General features: G+C 41.4%; 1 protein-coding gene and 1 long non-coding RNA gene across 11 annotated transcripts in view; one reads left to right on the top strand and one right to left on the bottom strand.

The window, feature by feature from the left end:
* Positions 1 to 5,252: 5,252 nt before the first annotated feature.
* The window catches only part of ANO6 (anoctamin 6), a 70,438-nt gene continuing 52,857 nt past the window's right edge, over positions 5,253 to 22,833 (top strand). For 8 of the 10 annotated variants that reach the window (XM_059847041.1, XM_059847035.1, XM_059847033.1 and 5 more), the window contains exon 1: positions 5,253 to 5,425. In XM_059847041.1, coding sequence (XP_059703024.1) covers positions 5,338 to 5,425 — 88 coding nt within the window. In that variant the 5' untranslated portion in view covers positions 5,253 to 5,337. The remainder of the gene's footprint in view (positions 5,426 to 22,833) is intronic. The other 2 variants (XM_059847036.1, XM_059847034.1) reach the window with 1 other exon arrangement.
* LOC132327661 (uncharacterized) lies at positions 9,597 to 12,613 on the bottom strand. The gene is made up of 2 exons (XR_009486574.1): positions 12,420 to 12,613; positions 9,597 to 9,797 (listed from the first exon to the last, which is right to left on the bottom strand). It is a non-coding gene; the product is annotated as an uncharacterized LOC132327661 (long non-coding RNA).

Below are 22,833 nucleotides of genomic sequence, written 5' to 3'. Positions count from 1 at the left end.
ATTGTTATTACCAATTCACTTCAATAGAGGGCAAAAGAGACTGAAGTTGTCATCTCAGACTAGAGGCTGCATGCAAGAGTAAGAATTAAGAAATCTGTGAGGATTACATGCAATTGGAAACATAACCAAGGTAAAAGAAAAATACTAGAGTTGTACAGAAATTGGGTAATTTAGTTTCTCTTAATACTTCACTGCTCTCCCTATCTGTGAATCAGACTGAAATAAACACAAGAGCTTGATGAAACAAAATTATCTCAAAATTCTTCATAGTCATTTCTCTCTAGGCTTGAACAGATTGCAAGTACCAACTTAACAAAAAAGGAAAAATATAAGGTGTGGTGAACTGGAAGAAGTTTCTTCTACATTTTCTTTTACTGACTGTTAATGCAGCAAATTTGTGAAAAATTTGGTGCACTTAAGGAAATTTCTTGCGGGGAAATACCATTTTATTAAGTATATATGATATTTATACATGTGTTCTTTATTATTTATTTAGTTAGTTTTTATCTTCTCTCTGATTTTGTACTTTCGTTATAGCAGGGGCTTTGCATTTCAAATGATCTCTTTTCTGTTACTGAGTTTCAAAGTTTCAGTAATGGTGTAAAAGTCCCCTACTTTCAGACACAAAGGCACAATATCCCAGCAGTTATTAAAATGTCTAATGTTTTATGAAATGTGAAATAATAGACTTTGTTTGGTCCCTGAGATAATTATTTCTTTCATTCCAACTGAGAATGCAGAATAGAAAGACAGCTGTGTTCTCTGCTCTGCAATGAATCCCACAGTGATGCACCACTCCAACTCCTGTCTCCTTAAAGAAATCTTCACACAGTGACACTTGTCTCCTGCTGTTTTTCCCAAATTTCCAGTGCACTGATACAAATTTCCATAGTGGCCTTAGTATCTTTCAGTAATTGATAGCTTTCCCACAAAACTCCCTCCAAGGTGTTTTTTTGGAGAACACCTGACCTACCGGTCCTCCAAATCTTCTGATTTTTTGCTTTCTATATGCTCATGGACTTTATTCTGCTAGGTCTGTGGTTTAGGCCATATGAATTTTGTCCCCCAGCAGTTTGCTGATACCAAGAAAAACACTTGTATTCAAAATTATCATGAAAAATGAAAAAGAACTGATCAAATGAGGAAATATTATAAAAACAAGGGTTAAAATGTCCACTTAGGAACAGAAAATCAACTACAGAAATACAAAATGGGAAACTGCCTGACAAAGAGCTCAGCTGCAAAAATTATCTAAGACTTATTGCAGATTGCAATGGAAATATGAGTTGACAACTGTGGAAAGACAAAAATTAAAATTGTTACTGTGGATATGTTAGCAGGAAAATCATGTCCAAAATGGTGCAGCAATAGTATTCACTGTGGGTGAGTTCTTACTTGGAATACAGTATTTGTTGTTGAGCACAGTACATTAAAATAAAGGGTGAGGCAATGAAACAAAGTGTACAGAGATATTGACAGGTAGTAGAAATATCAGGAGGGCAGAAATGAAGGATGAATGGATATCATGCATAAGCATGATAACTATGGACTATATTCATTTAAAAAATGAACCATATTCATATTAAAGGAAGTGCATAGTCTCCAGCAGAAAGGGGGACTGTTTCCTGCATTTACCATTCCAGTCAAACCAGACCACAGATTGCCTGCCAGCAGAAGACTCTACCTCTAACAAAAGAAAGTAACATCACATACACCATTCCTTCTATTTCTGGCCCATCTATAACAGACTCTGGCCTTAAGGAACTCCAACCAGACTTGCCTAAAATTTCTGGAGGTAGAAATAAGCAGAAGTCCGATGCAAAAGAATCATGTCATAGTGATTTTTGGTTCTTGGGTACAAAACACCTGTCCAAAAATTAGTTTATCACTGCTCATGGGAGATGATTAGGCCCTGATACCTGGCATTCATGGAATCACAGAATCACAGGACTACAGAAAGGCTGAGGTTGGAAGTGACCTCTGCAGGTCATCTTGTCCATGCCCCTTGCTACAGGAAGACCACCTGTATTTTGTCCAGGTGACTTTTGAGTATCTCCAAGGATGGAGCCCCATGGCACCCTGGTCCTCTGTGTTGTAGACAAGTGACCCTGCCCAGACCACCTGAACGCTTGCTTGTTGGTTCTTGTAATTGTGTGGATGTGAGAGTATAAAGGAATGCAATCATTGAGAAAAGGACTGTGAGTGGGTAAAGCCAATGTACTTGAAAGATTTTGGAAAATGATATCACCTTCGCCTACCATAGATTCTCACGCTGCCTTTTTTACAATAACTTGTAACAGAGTGAAAAGCACAGACAGTGATATGTGCTGGAAGGTTGCAAGACCTGGATTTGTGTAATCTGGATGAGAAAAGCTTCAGGGGCATTAAGGTGATAGTTTTCCACATGTAATATGTCATTATCAAGAGAGCAACAACCAGCTGTTCTCACAGATGCTAGGAGAAGGACAAGAAGAGAACTTCAAATGCTGGAAAATTATTTTGGCTGTTTATCAACAGGAGTGAAACTGGGGGCCTCATGGACTCCTCACCAGATAATGTGAAGCACGTGATGGCAAATATTTGTCACCAGTGTCTGGATATGTTCAAAGCTGCCTTTTTGCTGGGGGCTGGACGGAGCAGTGACTAGAGCTCCTGATGCTCAGTGCCAGATTCTTTGTCAAAGGGCCTGTGACTCAGAGCTCCTGGTGCCAGCCCAGATCCACGCCAGTTAAAGACTTGGTGCCTGTGCCAGAATTTTGTCACTACTGGGCTAAACAATCTCTTTTACTCTCTTCCTGACCTATATTGTTACAGTTGCTATGAAACCCTTACCCATGGAAGCAATTTTTCCACTGGCTGCATGGACTGTCTCTGTTTCTCACTACCAGGAAATTTTATTTCTTCAATAAAATTGAATACAGTCATGCTTGAGCTGGGGTGGGGATTAGTTAGCCTAACTTCTTCATTTCAGATGACTTTTGAAAAACTTGGCTAGAGTTAACCCAGCTGCAGTTCTTTGAGTAGATCTTTTGCTATTATCCATCTGACAAAGAGATGGCAGCAGGGTGGTGCTGTTGCATTTTTGTCTTCCTTTCCTTTTTTTTTTTAATCTGTTTTTCAGGAGTAACAAAACTGAGCTTCTGAAGCTTAGGTGTTTTACCAAAACTACATATAGAAATTTTTTTCGTCTGGTACAAAGTCAAAAAACAAATAGCTATGCATTTTCCAATATAGATGCTTTTCATGTGAATTTTACACAAAATATTCCCCTTGGTTTTTAAGGTATCTGCAAAACAGCTCTGTAATCTATGAAATTGAACATTCAGGTGTTGAAGGCTGAATGAAGCCTACAAAATCTTTATGTTATGTAAATACTAGGAGAAATCTTTATGTTGGGAGCAGGAGGTAGATCCTCCTGTATTTTTAGTAGGATCAAGTTAAAAAAACTCCCACATTTTGTTAAAGCCTGGTTTTGAAGTGCTCTTTCTTTTTTTAACTTTGCTATTATTGGATTATATTTTCATTCATTAAATGTGAAAATGGGAAGTATGTAACCAAGGTAACAATGATGTCCCTGGAGAGTATCCAAGTGCACAAATCTCACGTCACCATCCTAAACCAAGCTCTACCTTGACTGTAACCTGCCTTCTTCCCATCATTTGTGAAACAAGATCTCACCAGCCAGGACCACATTTTGGGAAGGACCTGCAAGAAAAGGGGGCAGCTGAATATTACACAATACAGGTATGTAAAGATGTTACTGCAGCTGTGTGCCAGGCACATCAAAACCATGATGTGTCTGCAAATGAGTCATCTTGGAGTGAACACTCCTGTCTGGGAGCGATGTAACTCACTCTCTCCCCATAACCTCATGGAGTGTGACACCTGACAAGCAGTCACAGCAGTGGGTAAGGCACCTTCTTAGATGGTCAGAGGCAGATTGGATGTGTCCCAGGGCAGAACACTAGATTTCTAATTTAGGACACAGAAGAACAAATCTTGCTATGCATCATTATCCCCCCATCATATTGCCCTCCTTCTCTGGTTCAGTTCTGTGAGTCTTTCCTAATCTGAGTGAGAAAAATGCACAGTGTCAGATGGTGCAGATAACAATAATAGCAGTGAGGCATTATCAACAGGGCAAAAGTGGTAGCTACTGTTCTGATGGTTTCACTCATGCATTTGCAGACCACTTCTGGCTTTAAGCAGACTATGAGAGAAGGTCTTTTCCAAGCAGAGCTGATTCAAAACAGTTAAATTTCTGAACTAATTTTTTGCTGAAAATACTTGCACTTAGACTTGCTGTAACACCAGCCCCTGCTGTGACTCTAACCACAGCTGACTGACAAAACATAACCATATTAACAAGCGACAAGCTTATCTGACAAATGGCTTTTCATCCAGTTTCTTGTTTGTACTTTAAACATCCTGAGTCCTGTGAGTCATTTTGGTATCAACAATAGACTGGAGTGTGAAAATAGATTGCTTATAGGGTTTTACTGCTTTCTGCAGGAAAAAAAAAAAGCCTCAAATGGTATCTTGTGCTTCTTATCTTCTCCTTTCCCCAAATATTGCTTCTCCATTTCTTCAATCCATTTTTACAGTCTTATTTCCATTTCTTCCCACTATACCACCTCAGTCCAGTTCCTGCCTGGGCACTCCTCCAGATGTCTTGCAGTTTTAGGAACACTTTACTTGCTCCTGAAACTGACACATGTGAGTAGATGATCTTTAGTAGCAGATATTGATGAATAGTAGATATTGATGAGCTCTTAAATTCCTTTTCATAAGTACTTCTGCCCCTGCAGTATTCTTGCATAGTGACGATTCTGCATTCTCTGTGTTGCAGAATTTTCCTAGGTTGCGTCTGGAGGCTAAGATGGAGATGAGGACAACCTTTTTCCTGTGAAATAGTAAACAAGGAGTTGAATACATTACTAGAGCTCTAGAGATGGACTTGTTATTCAGTCCTTGAGCATTCCCCCTTCAATTTCCATTACCTTTTCCAAATAACTCTACCATTACTTGTTGCTTTCAAGCTTTTTACATCCGTAGGCTTCACATTTTCAGCAGTATTTAGCAGCGGTGAGTCCTTCAGTGCTTATTTTGACACATTTTTTAAAGACCCAGGGCTTCAGAGGGACCGGACGCTGCCGCTGGCCGCGGAGCAGGGCCGTGCCCGGCGGGGCGGGGGCGGCTCCTCCTGCCGGGAAGGTGCCGTGGCCGCCCCGCCGCCCGCCCCCCGCCGCCGCTCCGCCCCCGGCGCTGGCCGGGCTCGGGGCGGGCTCGCTCCCCGGCGGCAGGGGAGCGGGCGCGGGGCACTGCAACTTCGGCAAGATGAATGTGGAGAACCAGGATGTGCTGCTGGATCTGGAGGGGGAGGAGGAGGAGGAGGAAGATGATGATAATGATGATGGGGAGATCGGTGAGTAGGAGGCTGGCGCGGGGAGGGTCCCCCTGGACAGCGGGCTCATCCCCGGGCGGTGTGGCTCGGCGGGGCTCCAGCCTTGGGCAGTCCCTGGCGGGGCCGGGGCTGCGGAGCGCACCTGGCGGCGCCGCGCCCGGGCTGTGGCCGGCCGGGGCCGGGAGCCTCTGGCAGACAGCGAGCCCGCACCGCCGCTCGCCTTCTTCTGTTAAACTACTGAGGATTTTTCCGCGGAAAATACGGGATGTCTTTGTCCCTGCTGGCGGGTGTGCGCCAGGTGTGGTTGCCTTACGGAGCGCCGTGGCGATGGTCCTGCTTCCCTAGCATCGGCACGGCTCAGTGGGCGACGAGCACCAAAAACTTTGCCCGTTCCTTTCCCTCTGACCTGAGGGAAACGCGTGAGAGGGGCCAGAAGCAGCTCTTTGCAGGGAGCGCGATGCCGGAGACCTTTGGTGCGGCAGTGATCTCCCATCAGGGGCACAGCCCGTGCCCCGCTGCCTCGGTCCTTAGGAAAATACCAACGTGCCATCGCCTCCGGCCGCCCCGGCGCTCGCAGCCTCCCTTTCCTCGCCGCGCTGCCTGACTGGCGTGCCTTAGCTTGACACCGAGCTAAAGAGAAGGGTAATCACAGAGCGGCTTGGGATGGAGAGACCTTGAAGATCATCCAGTTCCAGCACAACTGCCATAGGCAGCTACACCTTCCAGCATACCGGGTTGCTCATAGCTCCATCCTAGCTGGCCTAAAACAGAATCAGGGAAGAGGCATCCACAACTTCTCTGGGCAGACTCTTCCAGTGCCTCACCATCCTCACAGTAAAGAAGTTTTTCCTGATATCTAATCTAAACCTACCCTCCCTCAGTGATGCCACTCCCTCCCCTCAGAACAAAACACTCAACAAAGCGAAGTAAAATATAAGGGGAAAATTGGCAAAGAAAGATAATTATTTTACTGGAGGGGAAAAAAAGGCATATTGTGCCTGCAAGAAAAGCAGACATTAAAATGGACAGAGAGTTTTAAATTCAAAGCGTATCTTAGTCTTGTTCCAATGTCAGTAGCCCAGGACAATGACATTGTATTTACTGTGGGAATGAATTCTATTAAAGTATTTCCAGAAAACAGCCCAAAAGGGGTTGTTTCTCAGCTGGTTTGGACTGAAGGGGCCTGTTCATTTCACTGAAGAGACACAGATTTACTTCAGTTCAGAAGCTGTTTTTCAGCTGCAGCAGCCAAGATATTCTAAAGCCTTTTATTTTAGTTAACTTGTTAAAATAAATCTAACAAAGAAGGAATGCAGGCAAAAGTCAGTTAGACAAGCAAGGAGAAGCTGGATCTGTATATATAAATTTTAACAAATAAAAAGGGTTTCTGCTCATTATTTCTCAAAAGGCTGTGAATACTTTTGCTGAAAAGCACATTTTTTTGATGATTTTTTTAATATTTGCTCTGAATTTCTGCATTTGTAAAAAATTTTAGTGATATTAACTCTCTCTTTTTCATTGCCTCCAAATATTAATCCTTAATAATGGTAAATACAGCCTGCCACATTTGTTCAGTTAGCTCACTCCAGAAGTGCATAAAGTTTGAGCCTCACCCAATGTCTGTGGAAATCAGGGAATGTCTTTCCTCCAACATTATTAGCCTTTGTTTCAGATGGGAGTATCCCTTGACTTACAGTAATAGTCCAAAGACAAATCCAGTTTTCCATATGAAGTGCGGCAAAGGTATTGTTTGACTCCACTCCCTGAATTTAAAGGGTGGATCAGCTCTGCAGTGAATTAATCAACAGCTGTCTTTTCCATTCTTCACCCCTGAGAACAACTGAATTTTTTCCTACTCATAACTCTTTATCCAATTTGGGGATAGTTCAGCTCTCAGAGCCAGCAAATCATGAGTTTTCATGTATTGTATACAACAGTTGGGAACAACTCATGCTATGTGACAAAATTGCCTAAAAATTGTGCAGTGAGGATTTAATGAGTTGTTATGCAGAGCCTGTTACACAGTACCTGGCTTTGTCACATTTGCTACTCTGCCTTGCAAAATGCATGTGTAACTGTCTTAAGGTTTTTATATTAGGTATAATTACAGGAGAACTATTTTATTAGTATGTTCATCATCCATTTACCTCCAGTTTTATTTTGCCATTTACATCTGCATTTTTCCCAAGGACACCATCCCTGGTTCAGGAAGTAAGCAGGATTTCTGAACTCTTTCCAGTTCTATTCAAGGTCAATGCAAAGTGTTTATAGCTCATCAGAAAAGCATTATTATGGAATGTCAAAGTTTGCAGTCATGGCACATAAAGGGAGTGATCAGTCTCATTTTGGCATACAGTTGTTTTTGGTTATCCATGCTGATGACTAGCAAGCCACTCATGTCAGAAGCAGTGTTAGGCAGGTATCCAGAGAAAGAGCTGTACTCAAGTCCCAGTCCACAGGGAGGTACCAGAGCTGCTCTGCCTGTTGTACAGAGCTTTGAAACTAATTGTTTGGATCAGAGTTCTGCTTAGGGAAGAAAGTCTTGTCCTAAGGTTAGACTTTTTGGCAAGCTGAAACTTCTTCTTTCCAATGCTTAAAGATGGACAACGTTTTCGTTTGGGCTCTGGCTGTTTTCAAGAGGATTTTTACATCAGTGGCATTTTTTTCCCCCATAATTTATTCTTTCCCTGGTGCAAACCTCATAGCATATCCAAATTGGTTTGCTTGTGTTTGAGGATTTACAGAATATTTGAGTATGGTTTCCAGAAAAATTAACTTGTGCAGACAATATCTAGAGGCATTTATCCTGACTACCCATCTGACAAGAAATACTTTTGTCTTCATAAGGATATGTTAGCAACTTGCTTATGCTTTGTGGTCTTGGTTTTACTCAAACATATATCCTATTTGCTTCTCGAGCCTTGAGTCTGCATCTTGTCATCTTTTGACACTGCTGCAATCATGACCAGACTGTGCTTTATAGGTGGCCAAGAAAGGGATGTTCATATGTCAGCCTTTTTCTTCTCACACCATGTGCTGATGAGGATTCAGGGAGAATCCCAGCTCTTCTTTCTAAGAAGGCTTTCATGCTGTTGTTCAGGACACATTTTTAGCAACTACAATAAAAATGTACAAAAGTACCAGTTTATTCAAGCAACATTAATTGTGGAGTCACAGCCTAAGACAACCAGTTTTGTTCAGCCTACTGTACAACTGGAGCCCTGCCCTGAGGGGTGATGTTGTAATCCAAATGGTGTGGAGTAGACATAGCTATTCTTCACCTCCTTACTTTTGCTCACTATGTTCTCTGCCTGTTTCCTCATGGCATATACTGCATTCAGTCATGCTGCCTGCCCAGAGCTTTTATTTTTTCCCTTTTCAATAGCTCCAATAACATGATGTTCCTTGTATGACCCTACAAATATTATTGATATCATATACTGTACTCCAATATTAACATATACCATATCCACAGTGTCCTCCAAATTACTCCATTTTGCCTTCATGATTCTGTGAAATGGGCAATTCTCTACAGAAGTCTTCTAAAGGCAATGGAAAGCCTGAACACTTAAATTCTTTTTCTCAGAATTATGGCTTTGTCCTGCAATTTATTAAGTATAATCCTCACCTTTGGAAAATTTCCAAGGGGCCAGATCTAATGATTTTTTAACATGCAAGAGTTTAAAAGCAGATTCTTTTTAAAAAGTGGTTCTGTTTCTGAATGGACACTTTCTTCTTTTCCAGTCTACCTACAGTAGTAGGTAAAACTGCCCCAGTGGTGTCTTTTCACATCCAGTTTTCTTCTCTTTTGCTTCTCATACTTGCAATCAACTTAAAAACGATTGGGGCACATTGCAGTTCTCTGTTCTGCTGAAGATGGCAATAAACTGTCTGATGAGCTGAGAATCAAGAGTTTCTGCTCCCTGCATTCTGTTTGCGACACTGTTCTCATGCCTGTACATCCTGTGCGTGTACGTTCCTGCAGAAACAAGCAGGAATGCAGACACATGGTCCCAGTTATTCTATTAAATTACTATTGCAGTTACTATTGGGGCAGTGAGAAACTCTTCCTGGTGAGCTGGGACTTGCAAAGGTTCAGGAAACACTGGTGTGTTACACTGGTCAACATCTAAACTACTTTTCATGCCTTCATGTCCTTTCTCTTATATCTGTTACACCAATGGTTTACCTACATTTTTTTGTGTCTTCATACTTCGGCATTTTTCTCTCCCAAAATTCTGCCACTTCACCTTTGCAGAATCCAGGCCACAGATGAGTATACAATCCATGCCACACAATGACATCAACCTTGTCACCAAATGTGGTTCCATTTGAAAGCGTGCTGGTACCACTCACTTTTTAAGGCTGGTTTAATTATTTTTCTGCCAAACTCCTAAAAAACAAATGGTAAGAATATAAATCTTTAATTGCAATATAATTACCAGTTTGCAGCTATTTATAATTCATACATTCTGGAGGACGTCAGAGAATCAGGCAGGAATGTAGGAAATTTATACAACCTTCATACATATACCCACTTTAAATCTATTTTTAAAGGGTTTTTACCGTACCTGAATTCACAGTGGTCCATGAAAAACTTCCTTTACTGTGAAAATATTCTTTGTTCCTCTATTTTGAATTTAAATGTACTGAACATAGGAGAGCATTTTACAGGTAAGTCTACAAACTGTGGGAGGACTTATCTGCCTGTGTATTAGCTTGTGCAAATTGCACAACTTTAATAGTAATAGTTTTGTTTCTTTTCCTAGTTATTAAGTAATAAATTTTATGGTGGATATTTCTCACAAGTAATTCCCTGGAATTTTCCCTCTATTTACACAAGCCACAATTTCTTTTAAGAGGAAGAATACTTGAGACTGTTCTGCTCAACAACAATTCAATATTTTTTAAAATTAGTCTTCAAGTGTTACCATTTGTACAAAAGAAAACTCATTAAATTCAATACGTAGGGAAAAGCCAGAGTTTTGTTCCATGGTACAGAACTGCAGCAGTTCTATAATGTTACAGTTACTAAAAGTAATGCAATCAAAAGCTCACAAAAAACCCTGTCCTAATATCAGTTGATTTGTGCTTTATGCAGAATATGAAAATGCAGTTAGAGAACCTGAATTTGAAGAGACCAGAGACTTGGAAGGGAAGATGTGTGCATGCCATAACAGATGTTGTGTTTCCACACAAAAGGACCTTTCAAGAGTAATTAGAGAAGAATTACCAATAAGATCTGTTACTATATGCCTAGGAAATTCTTAGAATCACAGAATGGGTAAGATTGGAAAGGACCACAGTGGGTCACTGATCCAACCTCCCTGCTCAAGCAGGGTCATCCTGGAACACATTGCACAGGATTATATCCAAATGATTCTTGAATACCTTCCAGTGAAGGAGACTCCACAATCTCTCTGAACAATCTGTTCCAGAGCATGGTCACCTGCACAGTAAAGTTCTTCCTCATATTCAGGTGGAACTCCCTGGGCATCAGTTTCTGCCTGTTGCCTCTTGTCCTATTGCTTGGCACCACCAAGAAGAGCCTGGAAACCTCCTCTTGAGACCTTCCCTTCAGACACTGACAGACATTGGTGAGGTCATCCCTCAGTCATCTCTTCTTGAGGCTGAACAGGCACAGCTCCCTCAGCCTTTCCTCATAAAAGAGATGTTCCATTCCCCTGATCTTCTTTGTCACCCTCTGTGGGACCCACTCCAGGAGCTCCATGTCTCTCTTGCACTGAGGAGCCCAGAACTGGGCACAGCCCTCCAGATGTGCCTCAGCAGGGCTGAGTGGAGGGGCAGGATCACCTCCCTGGACCTGCTGGCAGTGCTCTTCCTAATGCAGCCCAGGATTCCATTGGCCTTCTGGCCACAAGGGCACTGCTGGCTCATGGGCAGCTTGTTATCCACCAGGATCCCCAGGTCCTTCTCCACAGAGCTGCTTCCCAGCAGGTGGGCCCCAAGGCTGTCCTGGTGCAGAGGGTTATTTTTCCTCAGGTGCAGGATCCTGCATTTGCTTTTGCTGAATTTCAAGTAGCTCCTTTCTGCCCATCTCTCCAACCTGTTGATGTCCTTCTGCAGGGTTGCACAGGCTTCTGGGGTGTCAGCCACTCTTCCCTGCTTTCTGTTGTCCATAAAGTTGTGATAATTTATGCCATTCAATAAAGTTATCAATGAAATCACCTCATCATACTATTTCCTCATACCTGCCAATTCCTTGGAAATGATGGATGGCATGCTGTGTGCTTAAGATATAGTTTGCCACTAAACATGTGGCAAACCCCAAGGGGAATCTGATACTAAAATGGGTGTTTTCTGCTGTGACTAAAAAAAAAAAAAGAACCAAACACAAAAGCAAAAGCACCCTTTTGTTTTTGTTTTGGCATAAATTAAATAGACTCCTTAAAAAGTCAAATAAAGTAGCATTAGCCTAAGTTTGGGATTAACTGGTGTAGCCAGAAAAAGGGGTTACTGACTGCTGTGCTTTTTACATAATGCACAAATAATAAAACTAAATATTGTTTACTTGACATGAGAAAACCTTTAGAAAAGGTGCTTCAGGCCTTAAGCATATGGAACTGCTGCAGTTGTGTGGTTAACAAGATAATTTATTTAACAGAGGGTGAATGTCAAGGAGGACAGCTCTGAAGAAGGTGCCATGGTTTGGTTTATGTGCTGTTCTCATATTAAGGAAACAAAGGTGAGGGGAGAAATATTATCCATGTGCTGAGCTCTGTATCCTGATTAATAGAAAGAATCAGATTCTTTTTAGTGGACTGTCACTAGTGCTACAGTGCATGTCTTTGGCATAGTCCATTCTAACAGTCTGAAATATTGCTGTACAAAATATGTATTATTAAACTGATATTTAGTATATATGTTTTAATATGAAATTTAAAAATATTCACGTGGGGCAAAATATATTCAATGGGCCTAATATCTCTTGCGGTTTTTAGGGTTTTGTGCTTCAAACTCAGTCTTAGTGGGAGTGTAAGAGGAACAGTCTTACCTCTGAAGGGAGTGAGTTCATCTGGTGCATTGGCTGTGACTAGAGACCACCCGGACATTGCTGCTGTCTGGTGTTCTGGTTCCAGTCTGATGGATCTGGGAGCTGAAGTGAAAACCGGGAAGCTGTAGTGTCACAAACACGTGAAGCAGCACAAACTGGTTTGGCTACAAAGAGTATTCCCACGCACAGCCAGCCCACAGCAGCAGCCTAAGTCTCCTTGGCATTCTGGCCTTGTCTTTCACTGGGGAGTCTCAGTGCCAGTGTGGTAGGAATGCAAAGCTGCAGAGAAGGACACTGCACACTTTATCTTCTTGTTGCTGCTGTCTGTGGCAAATGGAAAGTGGCAGTCATGTGCACTGCCACCAAACAATAGGTTGGTTTTGGTAGTCAGTCTAAGAATGCAAGTATCTAAGCATAGATCTATTGTCTTTTCCACCCCTCACAATTTACTCAGACATCCCACATCTCTCTGAAGGCTTTGTGACAGAAGTGTCTTGATTGTATCCCAAGGGAATATACAGACATCTAAAATACATTTTTGCTTAATTCAATGGAATTACTCTCCTCTTACCTACCCCCTTCTCAGGTATTTGATAACAGCAGTAGACATACAGGCATGGTTCCCTGCAGGGACTTGAGAAGTGAGCTTCTGAGGCATCCTTAATGAGTGCCAGATTCAAATTGTAAAATTAATAAAGTATATTAAACTGCAAACTGCACTTTAAGAAGTGTAGCTACAAGTCTGCTGGACCATAAACATTCCTTTCATTGTTTTTGTGACTCATGTGGTAGAAATGGCAGCTTAGTTTCAGAATGTTGTGTAAAGGCACTTCAATTTAGTTTTTACATTAAATACAATTAAAATAATTTCCAACTAAGCCACTCTTCATCAACATAATTTTGACATAACTAAAAATTAAAATTTTGTTAGAACTGCCATCAACAGCACATTTTTCTTTGCTTTTACTGTTTCCCTTCCTTTCAGTTTTTTTGTAGATGGAATTCATCTGGCCCCATTAATCTGGTTAGTCAGGTTCTCCAGCATTTTTTAGATATGATTTATTATGGGACATTAAATATTTGCATAGGAGACTGCTTACATTACAGTCATCAGAATGAGCTGAGTAGCAGTGTTCTGCTGTAGGAAACAGCTACTACCTCTTCTGTGTTCAGTTCTGTTTGAGACCAGCTGATGCAGGATGCACCAGCAGGCACCTGGAAAACTTGAGTTTGCATGATGTGTGTCTGTCCTGCAGGCTTCCAGCATGGGTGGAGATAGATCATAGAACCAAAGAATGGTTTGGGTTGACAGGACCTTTAAAGCTCATCTGTCCAGCCCCATCTGCCGTGAGCCCCATCTTCAACTACATCTGGCTGCTCAGGGCCCCATCCCGTCTGGCCTTTAATGTTTCCAGGGATGGGGCATCGGCCACCTCTGGGCAACCTGTTCCAGTGTGTCACCAACCTCATTGTTAAAAACTTGTTCCTTATATGTAGACTGAGTCTACCCTCTTTTAGCCTAAAACCATCACCCCTTGTCCTGTCTCTAAAGGCCCTGCTAAAAAACCTGTCCCCATCTTGCTTATAGGCCCCCAGTTTGTCCTAAAATGGAACAATAACGTTTTCCCAGAGCCTTCTCTTCAGCCTGAAAGCTCTTGGTTCTTTTTCCACAGCTGCAGCAGAGACCAGTGACCTGTCCCTCTACTAGTTTGGGAAATTACAGTCAGTTAAGGAATTTTCACTGTCTAGGAAGAGTGGGAGCAAGAAGAGCTTGTGTCAAGATACCCTGCACCTCCTATGGTGTGGTGATACTAATGGACTTGTGTAAGGAGAAGGGGATGAGATTTGTGACTTTTCAGTGGGTAAAATATTGTGGATTCTTTCCTTTCTTTGTGGGAGGAATAGGAACTAAAAAATGTCATCTGTGTTGCAGATCAGGTTGGAAAGTATGAGAAGTGATTGTAAAATATTGGTGGTGTAGCAACGCTGCTAAAGATGTGGCAACTGATATTAGTAATCCAAGGGTGTGCTAACAGAGTGGAGGAGTTAAGAGCCATGACCAAACGGCCTGTGGAGAAACTGTGGTCTGTTACTCATTCAAGAAAGCCTGAGAAAAGCACCAGATTTGAGCTTAGATCAGTGGAGAGACTCACATATCATAAACCAGGGTCTTCACTGTAGGTTCTCATAAAATAAAAAGTGTTGAAGTCATGAAAAGAGTAAGGAAATGGAAGTGAAGGCAAAACATGGTGAGTTCTGGGTACAGACTAAAAAAGCAAGCAATTGAAAGTGAAAGAGGAAGAACTCTAGACAGTATTCACCAGGGGAGGGCTGGCCAGTGCAGCTGTTAAGAAGCAATTGTTTAGTGTGGGTGGTGAGGCACTGGAACAAGTTCCCCAGAGGAGCTGTGAATGCCATATGCCTGGGAGTGTACAGGGCTAGGCTGGATGGAACTTTGAGCAACCTGTCTAGTGGAAGGTGTCCCTGTCCATGGCAGGGGGATTGGGAACTAGATGGTCTTTAAGGTTCCTGCCAACCTAAGCCATTCTGTGATTCTATGATTCTGTAATTATATTCACCTCTTTATCTGGTCAGGAACTCATTAAGCAGTGGCATAAAGATTCTTCCAGCTGAGTTCATCAGGAAAATAAACTGCAGAAGGGACTAAGAAAATAAAGCTATGGGTGCAGTGAATTGAAATAATTCATCTGTGCCATTTTCATGTGCTTTTTTAATATATAGTAAAAATTGAAATGTGTTCATTGGTAATTTATCCAGCACGAAAAAAAAATTCTATCTTTATAGTCTTAGTTATTTGCAAAAAAATTTCCACTGCTGTAGGTTTGGCACTGCAGTTAGAGACAACAAGAAGGCTGAGATGATAATCCAGAGGGCTCTAGCAGTGCCAGAGGGTTTTATTAGTTTGTTAGTAAGATTATTGGTGTTCTTTTTCTGGTTTTTTCCTGTAAGTAGTCTAATGGGGTTTTTACAGGCATTAATGAATAAGGATGAGGTCAAGCAAGGCACATTTTACCCTTCTGAACAGTCCCTTTGGCTCGAGTGGGAATAGCATCATTTTTGTAAACAATGTTGTAAAAGCAGAATTAGTCCCTAATCAAGGGAATCTCTATTAAATATTTCATCATCTCCATATATGCCAGTTTATTCTAGGAAAAATAATTAAATTCATTTAATCATTCTGCTGTCTATAAAATGCAAGAAGGAATTTCACACTAAAGAACAATTTAATCTATAAAGAGATGGTAGTACTTGAGACACAACCCAGCAATAGCTCCTACAATATTTGGTAAGACTTAAATATGTAATAATTTTTTTTTATGACCTGAAGAATAGAAGAGTCAGTGATGGAATGTATTTTTTAACTTGTTCCTTGCTGATAACCAAGTGAGGAGAGAGAAAGCTTCAAGGGCAATGCAGTCCAGCCAAGGATAGCTCCAGATGTTTTTGTAAGTTTATTGGAGTTTACAAGAAAAGCAAAGTTCATCTTTCACAGAATCACAGAATAAGCTGATTTGGAAGGGATCCACAAGGATTATTGAGTCCAACTCTTAGCCCCACACAGGACAGCCCCAAGAATCACACCATGTGCCTGAGAGCATGGTTGAAATGGACCCTGCCAGCCTTGGTGCTTGACCACTTCCCTGTAGAGACTGTTCCAGTGCCCAACCACTCTCTGGGTGAAGAACCTTTTTCTAACACCCACCCTAAACATCCCCTGGCACAACTTCAGGCCATTCCCTCGGGTCCTGTCACGGTCACCACAGTAAAATCTGAGGAGTCCTTTAATTGCTAAAACTACAAGGTATTTCCTGATTAGGAAACAAAAGTTCAGTTTGTTTCTAAACTCTGGGTCCAACATCAAGAATGCTTGCAGGCAGAGTCTTTGCACCTACACACAAGTTAAAAGGTACAAATCTAGATTTTGACTTAATATTTTCACTGTTTTTAAAGTAGTTAAAAGTATCTCTTTGGGACCCTCCTGTAAACTCACTGTCTAACATCTGAGTGTGGGAAATACTTTAAAGCAAACATTCTGAGAATCTCGTTACAGAAATTCAAATATATCTCCTTTGAGACATGTAAATTTAATAGCAGTGGGTATAATTTTATAAATCTAGCTCAATATTTCTAATTAGATAGTTCGTTGATCCATAGGCATTGAAGGCTGACCAAAGAGTCATCTACAATTACAATTGTGTTAATCATGTCAGCTCCCAACAAAAAGGCTCCATAGCTGCTGCCTGGAGATTTGGCACTGGTGAGGAACGCCAAGGGATCAGCTTGGCTGCTGAAAATTTGGAGCTTGGGGCAGCTGCTGTGTGAGTGCTGCCCTCCTGTAAAACACACAGAAGGCAGGGTATGCTAGTTCCCTCTGTAAAGGGGTAGTAATTTTGGCAGTATGGTTGAGGTTGATCTTGGAAAATTTGTCTCATGGCAAAAGCAGAAGTAGCTTGTCTTCTTTATATTTCCTGCTTCAGGACAGCTGTTTTGTTTTAGTTGATATGGGATAAAAACAAACAAACAAACATAAGTCACATTATTTTAAGCAATGAAGAAAACACCTGCTGATTCAAGAAGGCCCTCAGGGACCCTCAACACTGGAGGAGGTATAAAAGCAGCTTATCACTTATGACCAGAGGCCAAACTCTATTGTCCTCTCCAAAGCGTTCTGTTGCAGTCCTACAGTGAGTCAGCCTTCAGAGTATATGCATGTGTGTCATGGTTCTGGGCATGCTGAGACTTAGACAGGGGAGAGAGAGTGTTCTCACAGAAACAGTAAACAGCTTGTGCTGCTTCTTGGTTTCATCCTTTCTACTTCTTAAAATATCAGCAGTACTGTGCTTTAGCAGCTGCTTTAGATAAGATCTCACTAACTCCTCTGGAATTACTCAGGGAAAGAAAACATTGAACCAATGATATTTTATGGAGTTTGGGCTCAAGTTTGGACTCAACCTTTTGACAGCTGTTACACTGCCACCATTCCATCCATGTACTTGTCTCAGGCTGTGGTAAGAATACTGATTTTTACAAGATTACCTGCAGCCTGCTCCTGTAGTTCTCACACAACAGCGTAAACTTCTGAGGTAGCAGGCTGCTGCTGCTCCTTTCTATGTTCCAGTCCATGTAGGGAAGGATTACAAGCCAAACATGAGAACATAAACATGAACATGATTCCTTTGAGATTAGTGGATTCAGCAGTGTCTTTGAAGTTATCTAAGTGTGTAAATTCTGCAGTCTCAGTCCCCAGAGCCTGGGAGTAGCTGTTCAGTAGGTGTTAATCAGTGTGGGGTTTTTTCAGTTGTTTATTTTCCAAAATGTTTCATGATGAAAGCATAAATAATAATAATACTCCATTTATCATTTGTACTTTGGTTGCTTTATTTTAATTTGTTTCTTCAGAATGGAGGAGAGTTTAATTAAATGCATTGGGGATAGATGTTTATCCTGTGCTCTAAGATCAAATGTGTCCATCAGAAGAGCTTCTGCATCTCTCACTGTGTATAGTTCACCAACCAAACCCATTAACCATTTGTCTCATCAGAATGTTCCTCAGGAACACCTTGCATGCAAAAACAAACATTAGAGAAATCCTGTTTTCTTTCATGATGAGTCTTTCTGTTCTTTTCCATATCCATCACTATCTTCTTTGCTGTTTTCTTGTGCCTTTAGGGCCAGTCATTCTCTTGGCATTCACAATGCCAAGTTTGAGTCCATATGACCAGATCTGGCTCATGCAGAAGAGAAATGTCATTTACAAGTGGCATAGGATGTTCTTCAGGTCCAAACTGCACAGCTGAAGTGCCAGCCTGGAGCAAGCAGGGATAGAGGAGTCATTCCATGATTTCATGTTTCTGTTTTTCTCCAGTTTGTTGATACTAAAACCAAATTAAAATCTGGAGGTAAAATCCTCTGGTTTGTGTGCAGGGACCAGAGTGGATGACCTTGCAGGGATCACTGGATGACTAGAACCTTCTAGTCTTACAGTCTAGGAGGTATATCCACAAATTTTAAAAGGCCATTTTTCTCACCTTCAACACAAAAAACGGAATCTGCAGTAAAGCCTCTTCAAAACCAGACAAATCTCAGCGTATTGATATCAAGGAATAAAGACTAACCTCCTAACAGCCCATCACACTTGCATTTTCCCTACTGTAGTAACGAGATGCGTAAGCATTCTAAACTCTGCTTAAATGAAAAAAACTCTCTAGAGGCTGCTGCTTGGGGTTTGGTTTTATTTCATTGGAAAACTGTTTTTTTACATTTTCTCCCTTCCAGAGTTTTGAAAAAAGTGATTAGAATCTCAGTGGAAATGAGTTTGTGAAGAGGGCTATCACTGGGTCTCTCGGCACTGGTCTCTCTCACGGAGATTTGTAATGTTGTACAAAATGAGCAAACCCTGTGGCTGTTCCTGTGTAACTGCCATCTGGTATGTTCATAACATTGTAAAACAGTTTAGCAGGATTCTTTACAGACACCAAAGTAATGTCTTTCCCTGCTTTCCAAAACAAAGCATGCATTTCCTCTTCTGTAGGCTTTTTTTAAGATTTCAAGGAATTACACTGAGGTGTAGGTGAGATAGGAGGAAAGGAAGGGTTTGGCTTTTTCCTCCTTATTATTCCTGCTGCTTGGTTTTGCTATAGCTGAATGGTATCTAAGATTGAATGCTAGTCATTTTTCATCAGGATCATTACAGTATTGTCCTGAGCTCTGTTAGCTCCCTCCTGAGATACACTATCAAAATACACATATTTTTATCCTCTGTGCCAAGCAAAAGGAGACTTGTATTTTTAAATTCATGAGTATTCTTTACTGATAAATTCTTGGAGAAAATTTCCTCAATCTACCATGGTTAATTCTTCTATGAAGGAGCAGCAATTGCTAGAGAAATCTAGAAATGGCACTTTATGCTAGACTATCACATGCTTACTCTGCTGGGTCTAAAGCTTTCCTGCTGTTCCTACTCTGAAAGGCTTGTTCACAGTGGGGGTGGGTGACCATACTGAAATCTGAAGCATGCCTCTACCCAGGGAATAATCCTTCTATGTTGGTCGCTCATAAGCACAAATCTTAAGCTAGATACCTTATACTTTATTAATATTGTTGCATGTCAAGCAATCAGAAAGCTTTCCCATTATCCCACGGTCAGAAGCGTTCTTACATTTTCCCAGGTGTCTTTGGCATCTGCCTCAGAGCTTGTAGTACTGTGTAATAGATCTTAGAATATTTCTAAATGTGCCACTTCGGGGATAGGTGATTAAAAACCTGCTGCTCCTCACTCATCTCAGAATTTAAGATGATCTAAAAAAAAAAAAATGTACTACTACTGTCTGATCCTATACTCTGGGAGCTTTCCTGTCTTTGTGCCCTCATTTTACACTTTGGGACACTGAATGGTGGTTTTGACCCAAAGCACCATTGGATTCTCTTGGGGCCAGGAGGCCGAGCTGGGTGGGCCACTGACCTTGTGTAAAACCAGTGAACAGCCTGAGTGTTCACTCACTGGTGAAAAGATGCAGTAAGAACTGCACAGAAGGCAAGGTGTAGGCCAATGACTCTGCTGTGACATAAAGCTGGGGTCTGGGAGCAGGCACTCTGCCCAAGGACAAAGGCCAGGAACTGCAGCTAAGCCCTGCAGCTGAATGACCACAAGGCTGTAGTGCGTTTCACTCCTCATCTGACAAAAGGACAAGCTACCAGTTGGGCTTACAAACCAGATGACAGACCACTCATCCCAGCAAGAGGCTGATTGCAGCCAAGGGCATGGCTCGATGGTGGCAATAGAAAGCTAATTGTCAACCTTGCCTAAGCTCAAGGCTTGCTCTGGTAAATGTGCAGTGGCTGATCTGTCCATTCAGTCACCTAAATCTGGGGGCTTTTAACCAGTGACTAAAATGACCAGGACCTTCAGCATGCCATTCTCTCTCCGGAGGAATTTTCGTTTTTTCTATTCTTGTCTTGTTAGAGGACTGTAATGGCTGTTGGGATCTTACATCCTTCTATTTCCGTGTTTTCAAAGTCCAGGGAAAAAATTTTGTGTCCTCCCTGGAGCTTGCTTTTATTGCCTTCATGTTTTTGAAATGTATTTGTGTATAAAATTGGTAAGTTGGTAGTTTCATATGCATTTATTTTTTATTTTTTAGTTGAAGAGTGGACTTTTCAATGCCAGGCAGAGGGAGCATATTCTTATTTTCCATCAGACTGCCCACACTACTTTTATTAGAAAGCTGTGTGCACACATGCATCCTTCTTGTTAATGCCTCTTTTCCCAGAAAGGAACTTAGAAACCTCTGTGTCTTCAAAGCCACGGAGTCTGTGGTATGTGGTCTTCTGTCTGGCATGAAGTGTGAGACCTTACCAGCTGTACTTAATGAGCATCACGAGTTGAATTTTCAGCAGAAACCAGAATTTTTATTCATAGTGATTGTAATAAGCTAAAACAACCATACAGGTTGGTTGTGGTTTTTTCCATCATGGTACTGAATTTACACTATTTATATTATTCTGAACTGACCTTTGAGACTTAATAAATTTGATCCATGACAAAAAGTGTCTATAGTTACTATGATTACTTTTCTTGCAGTGCATTTTAGGATTACTCTGCAGCAGCACAGAGTGCTGCTGCGTGTGGACCACTAATCAAATTGCCTGATTAGGTGAAATTCTAGACTTTCAGCAAAGTTTCCTCATGCCAATTGCAGCAATAATTATTACATCATTTCTGCTCAAGGGAATCACTCAAATGCTTCCAAATATAATTTCATTTCTAAACTGACTGTATAATTAGATAATACAGTATAGCCAGTAGTAATCTTTCTCTGTATTTAAATGCAAATTTTTCCAGTTACCAGCAGGAGCCATAGCATCTCTAATTGGTTGTAGCTAATAATATGTTATGACTAAAAAATGTTAACATTAAGGCTATGAAGTCAAGCTCTTAGAAGTTAGGCAGTGTCAGCATTAGTATTGCCCAGACAACTTCCATTTCCCTGCCATTTGTTTAAATGCCAGTTACAGTGTTTATGTACACAATCATTGTTCTTTTTTCCTCTTAAGTCTACTGCCTCATTCAGTAAACTGGTAGTACTTGCGGTTTCTTTTTATCTTCCTCATAAACAGCATGGCTCCAGGTCTTGTTTAACTCAAATTATCGAAGCATTGCACAGAACATTTTAATTCCTTTCATCCTCTGTGTTTCTATGGTGCTTTTGCCACACCTGAACACTCTATCCAACAGGCTTGTGAGTGTTGGGTTGCCTAACTCCTGTTTTTAGGGAGTCATGGAGTTTTAGGAACCCAGGCCCTTTTCACAGGAATGTAGGATGCTGAAGTGATTACTAGATGTGGGGAAGGTAAAACACGTCTGAATGGATTGTGCAAGCACAAGATGCTGAACAGAGAGATCCAGATTGCCCTGGCAGGAATCCAGTGCAATTGCAATGGCAGGAATGCATCTTCTGCAGGGCCACAAGAAAATAATTCATTTTCAAGCACTTTTGTACATTCAGATCTTAATCCCATTCTGTGTTTATAGTTGATAGACTCCCTGCTTTTCTTACAAAGTTATCTAAAAATGCTCACCATTGACAAGAGCTTTTAGACACATTTTTCAGAAACAAGAGCATTTTCCAATTTGGCTATTACAAATACCATACCACACCTCATCACAGAATCATCATAGAACAGTTTGGGTTAGAGGGAACCTTAAAGACCATCTTATTCCAACCCCTCTGCCATGGGCAGAGACATCTTCCACTGGACCAGGTTGCTCAGAGCTCCATCTATCTTGGCCTCAGACACAACCAGGGATGGGACATCCACAGCTTCTCTGTGGAACCTGTTCCAGTGCCTCATGCCCTTCACAGCAGAGGGTTTTTTTCCTAGAATGTGATCTAAACCTACTCTCTTTCAGTTGGAAGCCATTCCCCCTTGTCTTGTCTTGTCACTACATGCTGTTGTAAATGGTCTCTCTCAGTGACAAATGCCCAGCTGTGCTGTAGAAGTGCTGAGCTCCCTGGCAGTAGCACCCTGGGCAGTTGGCTTGAAAACTGCTGAGAAAAGCTGGGCCAAACCTTGTTTGAGCAGCTTGCTCAGTGCCACATGTATCACATCCTGAAGCAGGGACACAGGCCCCTTCTCTGAGGCTGTATGCAAATTCTTTGACAAAGAGATAATCTTTCTTCTTTCAATCTTCCAACATTCCTATATACTATCTGTCTTTTACAAAAATTACTTAAAGTTCTAGACAGACAAGTTTTACTTAGCCAAACCTGGAGTCGTCACCATTCCAGCCCCATCTTGTATACAAAAGAAGGTAGGGTCCTGAAGAAAAAAGTTTGGGGTTTATACTAGAAAATTATTTCCTATGCCTTAAAGTCTGCTAACATCTCCTGTG

The sequence above is a fragment of the Haemorhous mexicanus genome, chromosome 5 (assembly GCF_027477595.1).
Source record: "Haemorhous mexicanus isolate bHaeMex1 chromosome 5, bHaeMex1.pri, whole genome shotgun sequence".
Taxonomy (NCBI): domain Eukaryota; kingdom Metazoa; phylum Chordata; class Aves; order Passeriformes; family Fringillidae; genus Haemorhous; species Haemorhous mexicanus.
Note: the sequence above shows the minus strand (reverse complement) of the source record. Positions and strands in the feature narration are given on the sequence as shown.